Source organism: Equus przewalskii, chromosome 21, assembly GCF_037783145.1.
Source record: "Equus przewalskii isolate Varuska chromosome 21, EquPr2, whole genome shotgun sequence".
Lineage (NCBI taxonomy): Eukaryota > Metazoa > Chordata > Mammalia > Perissodactyla > Equidae > Equus > Equus przewalskii.
In genome coordinates this window covers 14,851,249-14,864,924 of record NC_091851.1, presented here as the reverse complement: position 1 = coordinate 14,864,924, position 13,676 = coordinate 14,851,249, and the positions used below count along the sequence as shown (strand labels likewise).

General features: G+C 38.5%; 1 protein-coding gene across 3 annotated transcripts in view; it reads left to right on the top strand.

Annotated features, from left to right (window-relative positions):
* PLCB1 (phospholipase C beta 1) overlaps positions 1–13,676 on the top strand; it is a 665,042-nt gene that overhangs the window by 580,295 nt on the left and 71,071 nt on the right. The window contains exon 32 of one of the 3 annotated variants that reach the window (XM_070587881.1): positions 9,965–10,082. The exons of the other annotated variants lie outside the window; for them this stretch is intronic. Coding sequence (XP_070443982.1) covers positions 9,965–10,063 — 99 coding nt within the window. The 3' untranslated portion in view covers positions 10,064–10,082. The remainder of the gene's footprint in view (positions 1–9,964; positions 10,083–13,676) is intronic. 3 annotated transcript variants of the gene reach the window in all.

The following is a 13,676-nucleotide window of genomic DNA, read 5'->3' as shown; positions in this document are numbered from 1 at the left end:
ATGTATGTTTCTTCATGATGGTAAAAATCTTTACAGCAATATTCAGTAAGCATTTATCATCAACTGGTGAGCTTTAAAAACTGCAAATGCCTGGAGCCCAGCTCTGGAGATTTGGTTTGCATTGGTCTGGAGTGTGGTTCAGGCATAGGTATATTCAAAGTACCCCACCCACTCCCTGCCAGGATAGAGGGAATTAGAGAAATAAGCCAATCGTCTTCAACTCTAAGTATCTGATGTGATATTGTCATGGCAGACTTTGTCCAGTAGAGGATGTCCTGTACCAAAATCACCCTGGTTTTTATCCAAGAAAATATTCTCCTGAACCAGAAAACAACAAATCTTTTTTTCCCCCTATAATAATAGTTTATTGGGCTCTACTTTAAAATTACCTTATACTTTTTGTTTGGTCAAAATCAAGTGTTTCATGAATATTAACTTTAAACAAACTGAGTATTTCTCATTTGAATACTTTCAGGCTAGCAAAAAGCATCTCAGTTTTAGATCATTCTACCCATTTGATTCATCACCAACTAGTTTTCTGTTTGTGAAAAACGTGCTTTTCCATTTTTCTATCCTTCCATCTGCAGTTTAAAATACCTACTCTAAAAGGTACTGCTATTTCATACAAGTGCTTTTTGAACGTGCAAAGCTCAAAAGTGTTAGTTTTGTTTCTCCGTATAGTCCATTCATCAATTTACTTCTTATGGCATTCTTGTGGCTAATTCTAAATGTATCATTGTAGTTATTTCTGCTTTTCTTCTTTCGTATTTACTGGACAGAACATTTATTTAAGATTTTTGACTCCTAAAGTTTTTAGGCTTGGCAATATACATTCTCAAGCATAATGAAAATCCAAGGATAATAGTTACTTAGATATGCTGCTAATGTTTTTAATATAAATATATGATTTAAATATTTTTAGCCAACCTCTCGGGTTGATTATGCATTCATAAAGTAGAATAAATCTTAACATAATTTCAGAAATTGCTGTGCTTTTCATTTAGGATCGATCTGTTAAAAATGTTCAAATGTTTGGAGCAAAACATCCAGGTTTGGCTGAAATTTAAGAAACATCTTAAGAATAATGAGTCGCAGGTGATACATTTTCCGTCCATGTGTCTGAATTCAAATTTGTCAGTGCTCTGTACACTGATATAAGATACTTAGCTTATGGTTGATATCTCATTAGCCAGTTTTTGTATTTCTGAAAAATCTCTTTTGGGAAATATTGTTATTCCTATAGAATTTTATTTTGCTTTGTTTTTGTTTTTGGTCCAAATACGTCAACTACTTTAGCCATAGGCAAAATGCAGTCACAAATGTGTGTAAATTACATAACTCTCATATAAATAACCCTACAAAGATTTTATGTTGCTGCTTCAAATCATCATGATGAAAATCAACTTTAATATGCGTTGAAGCACCTTTAAACTTCTTCGTTGGGTATAACCAAACATTAGAAGAACTAATAACTGTTGGGCAATTTATCAGTCAGAGTGCATTCAGCGGCAACTTAACTAGAGAAAACCCAATTAAAACTGGCTTAAACAATAATAAAATTTAGTAAGCCACATTACTGGAAGTTCACAGGTATCACAGTTCAAGGAATGATTTATTCAGTGGCTCAAGAACCTCATCGAGAACTCAGGTATTTTCAGAATTTCCACCATGCTATTCTCAGTTTGTTGCCTTTCATCTCTAGGCTGTAAACCCACAGTCACAAGGTGGCTGCCATAGCTCCATGCATCACAACCTTCCGTATAATCATTCAAAAGCAGAAAAGGGAATGTCTTCATCTTGTAACCCTTTATAAGATTGAGGGAAAACCTTCCTAAGTCTCCCCAATGAGCTTCCCCTCATTAGCTAGAATTATGTCATATGCCCATTCCTAAACCAATCACAGGCATAAGAAAACAAAATAATAGAGGAGAGATAGCAAATGGGTAGGTAATTAACAGTGTGTACCACTATCATCTTTATAGCAATTTTCCATTTCTTCTTTTTCGGCCCTTTAGAAAGAAATCTGAAGTATTTCTATGGATTTTTAGTATTCTGTTGCCTTCATTTAGGCTATAAATAGGTACCATGATGATTTCTCTTTGCTTTTCATCCATGAGGTTGCTCTTATAATCATTTTGTTGTGTCTGGATTTGAAAGTTGCCCTTGAAGATTGTTGGTTCCGTGTCCAACTAAAGCATTTATTGAGAGGTGTTCTTCAGGGCTTAAAAATTTTGTGCTTTGGAACCATGACTTGATTAATAAAATATGAAAATATGACTTTAATATTGTAGGACCCAGTGGCTAATAAAGGGAAATGACCATGACAAGAAGGAGCAATAATAAATAGCGGAGTAAAACAATAAGATCAAGTGTAGGTCATGCAGAGAAAGACCAAAGCACAGGACTGCAAATGTAGGCAAGTGAAAGGCCAGGCCCAGCACGGCGGCCTCCCCTGCTCCTGTAATTGTTGGACGTGGACCAAAAATAGAATGGCACTGGCTTTGAAATAATTCCTCTTCACATCCAGTATTCAAATGGCCTTTGAAGCTTGACATAGATATGAGGGAAATTAACAAAAGCAGAAACAAAATAGAAGAGGAGCAGCTCAAGGAAATGAAACTGACCAACAATATCTGTAGAAGAGGTTAACTGAGTCAGTTCCATTCAGTCAGAAAGATGAGAGGCAGAGTGATTTTATGACATCTCGAAATTTATGAACTCTTCCATCAGCGAATGGTGGCCGAGGAAATTGAGTTGACACTATAGTAGGTAATATTAAAGATAGTTGTAACCATCTTATGAAGAGAAAAGCATGCCAGACTCTGCCAGAGGTTACTGAGGGGAATAGAGTGCCTCCTTCAAGTATTTTGCAGGCAATACAAGCAGTTTTCTAACTAGAAACAATAATGGCTAATCTTTCGCTTACAGCAAAAATATACACTACATGGCATCTTTCTTCTCATTCATCAGTTTCTCTCATACTGTCCGATATAATCGTTTACTTCCTCTTCATCCACTTATTCTAACTAGTGTAATAATGTGCTTTGTGTTCCTAACCTCCTCCTAAACGGGGGGGGGGGGGGGTGGGGAGGGGTGCGGGGGGAGCTCTTTTTACATTCCTATTTTCTCCCAGTGTTACTATTTTGAGCTGTTCTGAACCCCAATTACCATCTGGGGAATTTTCCAAGCCTTTGGTAAGCAAACAACTACGTTAAAGGGGAACAAACAAGACTGAAAAAAAATTTTAACAAAAGAAATTTGAAAAGCCAATTGCTGGAAGACAATAGTTCCGTGGCAAGGAGGAATTCTTCTGGCTAGATTTAGAGCAAGCTAAGACGGAGATTAATTCAAAGTGTAACTTTGCTGACCTTTGACTCAACAATGAGCTCATGATCTGGAAGGATCAACTCAAAATTTACCATCCTGCAACAGAACAGTCATAAGAAAATGTGCCTCAATCAAAACAGGTTAAAAATTCATTTCATTTCCATACATGGACCAAGAACTTTCGTCCTGCTGGTCTGTATTTAATAGGGGACCAAATTTGGCTAGCCACAATGTGAAAGTTTATTTTAGAATGCTCCAATTTGTGACATGCACCAGGCCTTTTTCCTATGAAGAGTCCATTTTTCCCCATTAAAAAAGAGATTCAATGAGTCTATTCCTTTTGTATGTGATTTTTGAAGGCATTGGGAAAAATGGAAGTAGGTGATCCCTTAGAGGCAACTTAGACAAAAGATAAATATTTTGGCCCACACTTTGACGTAAAATTATGTTGTGCATTCCTGTACATAAGTCCCTCTGAAATTTGTTAAGTTACAAACAACAGTAGACATTCTTAAAAGAGAATGCTCAGCTTTTCAGTAGAGTTCCAAATTCTGGAGAAATGAGCAGCTGCATGTTTTTAGCAGTGAAATATTTGATTCAGTCCCTGAGTATATGCTGTTTTCAGTTTTGCTCAAGGTGCATCTTTTTATGAAATCTATAGCTGTAGAGTTCTTAAGACGGATGCAATAAACCCTAGCCAGTCTTTCAACTCAGTGACGTAATTGGTTTCCTTGGGATTTCCATACCCGGGTTTGCCACAGCCAATAAGAAAGGGTTGATTTGTACAAAAGGTGTTAGAAGCAACTCAAGAACAACTGCCAGTGAAGAGGAACCACAACTTTTGTGGTCATGCTCGACTCTGGATTGACTCACTATGAAAAGGGTTTTCTGCCTTTTTCCTGAGCAGAGAGATTTATTTTAACATGTGGAAGCATCGTTAATCAGGAGTTGCCCTATCTGCTGTGAATATTACAATGAATATTGATCACTTTGCAGCTCCTGGCTCTCATGACAGGAAGAATCATCTTTGGAGGGGACTTTTTAATGAACCGTCTCTGTAACCTCATAAAACAGTCGATAAATGTGTGATTTACTTTTTCTCTGACACTTAATTTGTCTTTGATGCTTCTTAGAACACAGGTTTTCTGTTTTAATTTAGCTCATCAGCAGGAGAGCATTCCAGGAAGCTTTAGGGTATTTTAATTTATAGCCAAAGAACATTTCATCACGTAGCTACTGGCTCTTTTTCTTCCTCCACCAGGGGAATATAGGCTGATTTTCCTCATTTCCCCTCTGACACCCTTGTCACAGGATGAGTGACTCATCTCTCTGGGTGAAGTTAGTCTTGTCGGCCCTACCAGTGGGCCCTGAGACAGAACCCTAAATGTGGCTGATATTTCAGTCTTGCCTTCCCAGTGTTCAGGGAGAAAGAGACTAACTTGGGGGTTTAATGTAAAACCTTCATTCTTACATGATTCATTTGTGCCTCCTCAAATCTTTTGCTCCCTGCCAGTACTCAGTGGGCCTTCTCATGGAAGCCAGACCACAGACTCCAAATTGGCTGCCTGTTGACTGTGTTTTGCTCATTGTCAAGTCTTGGTTGACCCACCTAGTGGGGTTTTTTTGGTCTGTTTTTTCTAAGGAAGAAATCTCCTTTTCATTTTTATCAATGCGAATAATTGCCTTTTTAAAAAATAAATAGTTATTTTCTTGAATGGAGAACTTAGACGTGTTAACTCTCCTTCTGGGCGATACTAGAACATCAGAACAGTTTTAACTCCATTTGTCTCCTCTTGATTTATTTTTGAAGTTTATTTTAATTCTATAGACTTCTAAACCCGTAAGACATTATTATTCTATGTTATACATTCAGTGTTTATTTAGATTTATCTACATATTCACAAACTTCTTTGCTGAACATTTTTTCTTGTGTCTCGGACTATATATTTGGGATCATTGTCTTCTCTATCCTTTAGAAGTTCCTTTTATACAGTCTACTGATGGTAAACTCTTTGGTTTTTGTTTCGTTTTGCTTTAATTTTCATCTGAAAATGTCTTTATTTTACCTTCATTCTGGAAGGATATTTTCACTGGGTATAGAATTTTAGGTTGGCAGTTATTTTCTTTTAGCACATTGAAGATAAAATTCCACTGTCCTCTGACTTCCCTTGTTATTGAGAACTTAACTGTTAGTGTAGTTCTTTTGATGATAACTTGTATTTTCCTCCTTTGCTTGCATTTAGGATTTTTTTTCCTATGCTTTAAGCAGTTTTCTATATTGTAGCTAAATACGTGTTTGAGGTGGCTGGATGGATAATTTTCATCAGTTCTGTAAAAACCCAGCTATCGTGTCAGCAAAAATGACTTCCAACCCATTTTCCAGAAATTTCCTTCCATCGCATTATTTATATAAAATAAAATGGACCTTCTTACTCTATCTTCTCTGTCTCTTAACTCTTTTCTCTATTTTCCATCTTTTTCTCTTTGTGCTACCCTGTGGATAATTTTTTTCTAACCCTTTTTATTTTTTAAAAATTGGAACCTGAGCTAACATCTCTTACCAATCTTCTTTTTTTTTTTTCTCCCCAAAGTCCCCCAGTCCACAGTTGTATATTCTAGTTGTAGGCCCCTCTAATTGTGCTATGTGGGATGCCGCCTCAGCATGGCTTGATGGAGTGGTGCTAAGTCTGAACCCAGGATCCAAACCGGCCAAATCCTGGGCCTCCAAAGCAGAGCATGCAAACTTAACCACTTTGCCACAGGTCCAGCCCCACCAACACTTTTTCTAATTCACTGAATCTTTGTTTACACTGCTCTTGTAGTCTTCCACTGGGTTTTTTATTTTAGCTTTGTATTTTATTTAATTCTAGAAGTTCTATTTGGTTTATTTTCAAATCTACAATTTACATGCCTGGCTTATTGTAGGGAAAGTTTCCTGTGAGGTTCCTCATTCTGAGCAGACCACAGGCTTTGAGGTTTGCTCACCCTACAAGCCTGTCAAAAGATGAATTCAAATTTTCCAGCATTAGCAAAAGCCCCTTAGGACAGATGCCACTTCCCTGCTTATTACTCATCTAGGTTTGATACCTCTGCGCTTAGGCCTAAGCATTTTTCAAATTTTTGTGATTCCTCGGTTCTTTAAAGAAGATAGTTTTAATATCAAATCCCACTTTTTTAGTTGTTTTCATTGGGAAGGATAGTCCAAATAACCTAACCAGCCATTACAATTACCAGTCAACGGATCAACAACAATGCATGTGTCTTACAAAATGGCTGCTGCTACCTCCCTCATGAGCTCTCCACCTCTTGGGAGAGACTCCCTTGTAACCCACCCTAACTGGAAACATACAGAAAGGAAACTCTGGGAAATGTAGTTCAGCCTAGCCAAGCTGGCACATTACAAAACCATCACACCATTATTTAAAATTCAGAAATTTTCTTATTTAAAAAAATTAATTTCCCTTTAAAAATTAGATTATATGATTTCAGTGAGCCAACATGTAAACAAATCTCTAAAGCTGAGAAGAGGCTGCCCCTTAGGCTTGTGTGGCATTGCCCAGGCTGCTTCATGGATTTCTGTTATCTGTTGACCCCTGTAAGGCAGCTGAGTTTGAGATTTAAACAAAATTGCAACTGAGATTCACATAAATGCCATTGATTCCTCCCCTTTTTCTCTACCTACTAATTTTCTTTCTCCTTCCTTTGTCCTTATTTTCCTTTCCAAAGGATAAGAAAATGTGGGAGTATGGTGATGGGTGTATTGGATGGGAGGGAGGGGATTCAAGGAGAATACTCAAATACCCACCACCTGCTGGAGTAGAGAGTGTATGTGTTGATGGGGTTCAGAGTCTTCCCAGGAAGCACTGAGTTTAATGTCAGGAATAGGATGAGATAGTCTTTAATCCCATTGACGTTCATCTGCCCACCTACCATAAACAAAAAAGGCCATACAACCACTCATGGCCCACAAAACCTTTACTTCTACTTCTCCTTCTACTCTGTGTGCCTGTCATTGTGCACCATTTATATGAATTTTGCCAATACTAATTACCGTTGTCCCTCAGTATCTGTGGGGATTGGTTCCAGGACCCTCACAGATACAAAAATCCGCAGATACTCAAGTCCCTTATATAAAATGGTGTTGTATTTAAGTATAACCTTTGCACATCCTCCCATATACTTTAAATCATCTCTAGATTACTTATAATACCTCATACAATGTAGATGCTATGTAAATAGTTGTTATACTGTATTGTTTAGGGAATAACGGCAAGAAAAAAAGTCTGTACGTTTTCAGAACAGACACAGCCATCATAGGCCTTCCCATACGCAGTTGGTCGAATCTACAGATGCAGAACCCACAGATATGGAGGGCCGACTGTAGATGTTTTATTCCCAGTGTATCTCTAGTTTGTTTTTAAAGCCCTGCTTTGTTATAACCAGAATAATGAAAATAGTCAAACACACACATCCTAAACACTTTTAAAAGTAAAGAATGTAAAAATTTAATTGATCTCAGGAAACCACTACCTGATCTTCCAATGGCCTTCAACATTTTAAGGGGAAGAATGGCCAAACTCAAACCAAGAGAAATATTTACCTGTGGCAAGTGCCTGGCCACTGGGCTGAAAAGATGATGAAGGAAGTTTCACTTCAAACTAGGAAAGCAGTTTCTAAGAGCAGGAGTCACATTCTCTATGTTCCATATCCTACACCTGAGGCCAAATTAATGTGACAAATCTACCACTTGGAGTCCTGCTTAAACATTTTCTGTCAACAAAAATCGATTGACACAAGTCTTCTGAATTTATTAGAATCATTTGCTAAGGATGATCTTTGAATTTGACAAAGAGGTCTTTGAATTTGTAGCTGAAACCAAGGCTCAAATAATATTATCATATTCTAAAGAATTTCATATTTCAAAGAGTTTTAGCAATTGAGGTAGGTGCTAATGTTTGTGATAGACTAGTAAACAGTTCGTCACATTCCTGGATTGAATTCTGTTGGATGGATCCTCCACTCCCTGCCCTCTGTGACCATCACACACCCACACGTACTTTCACATATACTCAAACACAAACAACTTCATACAACTGAGGGGAAGTTTAGCATGTTTAACCATTTTGGCATCAAAATGGATTTTGCCCTAGCTAATTATGCTAGCATATGGAAAATCATGTCTAGGATAGTAGCCAGCATCGTGTATGTGTTTTTGGTGACATGTAGACAAAAGGAAATATGTTGTCTTCTAGTTTGAAAAGGATTTCTTTCCTTTTTCTTTGAACCTTACACATTATTATCTTTTAAAGTAGTTCTTGGGTTTTGGGAAATACACAAAAAGCTATTGCAATTCTCAAATTTATTATTGGGTCTTTGTTTTCGGTGAAATCAAAAAACCCTATGACTTGCAAAATATTGTAAAGCAGTTAGGACATGTTTATACTTGTAAAGGTGCCAACTGCAGCACAACCACGGGAGCCAAAGCCACCACCATCTCTCACCTGGATTTCTAAACCAACTCCTAACTGATCTTCCTGCTGCCACGTGTGCCCGCTCACAATCTATTCCCAAAACAGCAGCCTTTTAGAACAGAAATCAGGTCACTCCTCTGTTCAAAACCCTTTCACAGTCCCCATCTCTCTCAGAATAAAAGTCTGCAAGGTCCAACGTGATCTGGCCCTACTTTGCTGATCTTCTCTTCATTTCCTCTTTGACCTACTCTCTGTTCAGGCCACCCTGGGCTCTTTGCTGGGTCCCAACAAGCCAGGCCAATCCCACCTTGGGCGGTTGCATGGACTATTTCCTCTGCCCAGAATGCTTGCCTCCCAAGTGTCTGCTTGGGCAACTCCCTCCTGTCTTTCAAGTCTTTGCTCTAATCTGTCTTCTCAAAGAGGCCTTCCATGATCACTCTATTGAAATTTGCAACCCCCCTCCACCACTCTCCCATCCCTGGCATCTCCTCTCCCTTTTATTCTGCTCTACTTTCTGTTTTTCATAGCATTTATCACCTTCTCTCATTAGGTCATTTACTTCTTTCTTAAATGTGTCATCCAGTTTTGGTCCCTCCCCATTAGAATGTAAGTTCCATGAGAACAGGGGCTTTGACTATTTTGCTCACTGATGCTCTTGAGTTCTAGACACCCAAGAACAATGCCTGGCACATAATTGGTGCTCAATACCAATATTTTTGGAATGAATGACTTCTATAGAGGGCTAACAAAGTTAACTTCATGTATTAAAAAATAGCTCTCTCTCTTTGAGAGAGAAAAGTGTAGCCGTTACGCCCCAACTCATTGGGCTGCTTTGTTCATCTGCTGTCAGTAATTCAATACAATCTTTTCTTGGGTTTCTTGACAGTAGTGGGGTTTTGTGGAGAATTTCTTAAAAGTAATAGCTGTGATCACATTTAACATCTTATTCCTACAAAGGGTAGGGAAGAACCAAGGAGAATTCAATTGCCAATCCTATTGCATTTGTGGTAGGAAGTGTTGGAATAGACAAAGGAGTGGGAGGTTTTAAATCTCCATTCTAGAAGGCACTTCAAGAGAGCTCCCAGACAAACCATTTGAAACAACAGATGACTTAGAAATCAATTTCAATGCCACGAAAATGACAGCCTCCCTTTTTTTCCACACAGGGGGACGGTTCCTCCTCATTCTTGTCGGAAACTTGCCATGAGGATCCCTCTGTGTCCCCCAACTTTACTCCCCCCAACCCTCAAGCTCTCAAGTGGTGACTACCATCCTTCCGGCCAGGTAGGACTGGATGGGAGGGGTCGCTTTTGAGAGAAGGGTGGCATGTGGCCATCTGGTTCACAGGCATCGTGGACTTGCTCCTTTGTTCTTCATCCTCCCTTTCTCTACATTCCCATCTTTTTCCTGCTGTATTTCCCAGCCACATCCATGATGTGCTCCTCATCTTTATCTGTCTTTTTCTGGTATTTATTTCTTCATCATTGTTCTCTCTCTTCCTGACATAAATTCCATTCTTCCGTATTGTCTTCTTCTCCTTTCTTCTTTTTGTTTCTCTATTTGCAAAATTGGCTTCCTTTTTGACCTTGACCCTTCTCTCTTACACTCACACTATTATTTCCACTTTTGAAACATTTTTTAAGTTCCTACTTCACACAGCACTGGTTTCCTACAGTATTATTATCTTAAAACCCAATGGATTAAATGAACTCTCAGGGAGTCTTCTCAACCCACTCCACTCATCACATCCCTCCTTTTAAAAATCCAGCAGAAGTCATTGTATTCCCACATGGTATATTGAGTTAAGGGGATAGCTCAGGATTTCCTGATTCTCTAGAATTAAGAGCTCTTGAAAATATCTCACTAATAGGGATGCTTGGGCCAGGGGCTACTGGTTGGAGCAAAATGAAGTTTGAAAATTAGAAAGGACTTCAACTTGCTGAAGGAGATGCATCATGAAATCTATTGTATTCCTTTTGCTAATAAGAAAACTGGCCTAAGCTATTTCAAATGGGTATGCGTTTCAGGGAGAAAAGAGGCATTATCGTGATTATAAAGAAAGCAAACTTCTATTCTGATGTATTGAAAACAGAGTTCTACAGTGAGGCTTAGAGTGTTTTTGTCTTCAAGCACTTGTTGGTCTGTGAAGCAGTACACTTTAGAAACATGTCAAAAGAGTAGTGAAAACAACTTTACTGAGAAAGAGATGTAAGTTCTTCCTCTTTCTCTACGTCAATTGCCACATACAATGATTCTATAGCTCAATGCTTTTCACATTTTAATGAACATATGAATTACCTGAAGAGTCTGAAAACGCAGATTCTGACTCAGGGGGTCTGGGTGGGACCTGGGATCTGCATTTCTAACTAGTTACCACGAGATGCCCTTGCTGCCACTTTTCTATGGACCACATTTGACCAGCAGGGGTCTAGTACATTCCTACCTCCTGACTGTAGCACCTGGAAGGAGATGCTCTAAGCTGCCTGCATTGTGTTTTGTTGCGTTTAAATTTTTTGGCCTAATCATGAGCCTGACCCTTTGATATCTTTTTATTTTCTACTACTGACTGTGATACTAGAAAGAGAGAGGCAGAGAATGCCGTTTGAGAGCAAAGCCACAGCCTGGCTATGAATTCTGTCCATGTCCTCCCAACAGTGACCATCCCGTTCCTGTGGTGGCCTTCTGATAACGCCCACATGGGAAGGCAGGGCAGAGGAGGGGCAAGTCCTACTGACTTCTCCACGAAGGCTTTAGGGAGACCTTGGAAATGTCTTCGTTTGGCTGTAAATGTTTAGGCTATCTTTTAAGTCATCAATTATAAGCATCGTTGGGTTTTTTTGCTTTTGCATTTATTGTTGCTGTCCTGGTAATTTTGAGAGTTATTCGGAAACATTTAATACCGCAGTAGAATATTGAATTCTCTCAGAGGAGGTAAATGACAGTGGAGCTCAGAACACATGACTTGGGTTTTGGTTTTTTAAACAAATGCAATAGAGACGTAAATGTTATATTTTGGTTGCTGTGCGCTATCAGGCTTGTGATGGCTGGTTCACAACTTGTATTCCCTTCAGAATGTCAACTGAGCTTCCTGCTTAACAAAAATATTTGTTTTCAAAAGAGATAGCTATTCCCAAAATACCTGGACGTGAAAAAATCTTTAATCTCTTAGTTAGTTTTGTCCCTTTAGCATTCCACATATAAAAGGCAACATAAAAATAAACCAATTTCACACTTTCCATGGAAAAATAGATCTCATTGCTAAAACAGAAAAAAAATTACATTATTTTGTGTTTGAAAAAGAACAAAAAGTTATTCTTTTATAGCAGTATATGGAAAGTCCATTTTTGTACCAAATTCGATATTTTCCCAAATGTTTCTTCCTTACCTTAAACATCTCCATTAATAGACTACAGCTGAAAACAAAATAATTAAAAAGTAAATTTGCCAGAAAAGAATGACTTTTTACTATAAGATTGATCCCAAGAATATTCATTACGTAAATACTTGAAATTTCACATTTTTAAATTCGTGAACACAAACTTTCATCAAGGAAAAATATATTCCTTGTTATCAGCTAGAGATTAATAGGTGGAGATGAACAGGTTAGTCATACTTTTAACTCTGGTAACTTCTAATTTTTAATAAATGCAAATTACTATAGAACAAGATTAAAAACAACAAAAAAAAGGATATTTGCTCATTTTGAGTACGTATGAACCTTTATATAAAATAACTATAGAATGACCAATTTCTAAAAATTCCCATGACACAGCATTGGAAAATTATAAATTTATACCAAGTGTTTATTCTAGGCTATGACAATTTCAATAGGGAACACAAAAGAGCAAAAAATGCAGTTATTACATGCTTTGAAATAATAAAGAGCAATTCAAGACCATTAACATTTTTTCTAACACTTAAATAATAAAAACTATAACAACTAGCATTTATTGAGCACTTGCTATGTTCCCAAGCACTTCCAAAACACATCACATGTCTTCTTATTCTCACCATTGTGTGGTTGAAGAAATTAGGGTTCAAAAAGGTTAATGAACTTTACTAAGCTCATACAAGAAGTGCCAAACCTTGGAGACCCCATGTACTGTGTCCTTCATCTTTCTCAGTAAATATCTGAAGGCATGATTTTATGTTCTAGCTGTCGGGGGGGTGATATCTCTTTCTCACATTTCATGGACAGGCAAGCAATAAGGGCATATCGTCTGAGCCTCAGTGTACTCATCTGTAAAACGGAGAGACTACCATTGAAGGACGCCTTTGATTGGTACCACAGCCTTTGAAGGAAGCAGATCTCTGAGCGGTTAGAAGGGATAGACACTAGTCACATATACCAAACGCTGTTTCATTTGCTGGCGGCATACCCCAGCCTCCACAAGACCACAAACTAAGCTTGCCAGCTATTTAGCCCCCAAACTGATCATGACAGCTAGAGGAATTAAACATCGTAGGCAGTATATTCAAGTTTCTCAGAATCACTCATTTTTAACAAACGTCTTGGAGAAGAACATCTCCCGGGACTAGATGTTAGGAAACTTTCAGCCCTGTGCAAACAAGACTCACCTCCAGGAAGCCGAGGTCGGCAGCACCTCCTGTCATGCAAGGCAAGCAGCTGTTTTCTGTGTTCATCACATCCAGGGAGAAAGCAACGTCAAGCAGCTAGGGAGACCCTGGGACATGTTGTGGCCTGCAAGAGGGGGTTAAAAGGATTTTGACACAAGCTTCTCTGTCCACGACTGCTGGCGGTTCACAGCGTTGGGATTGAAGGAGAATGTCTCACCTCCCCCCAACGTCTACTTTCCTCCTCCCTCTTGTCTTCTCTACTCACAAGCCATCTAGCTTATATGTGTAGGTGCTGAGTTC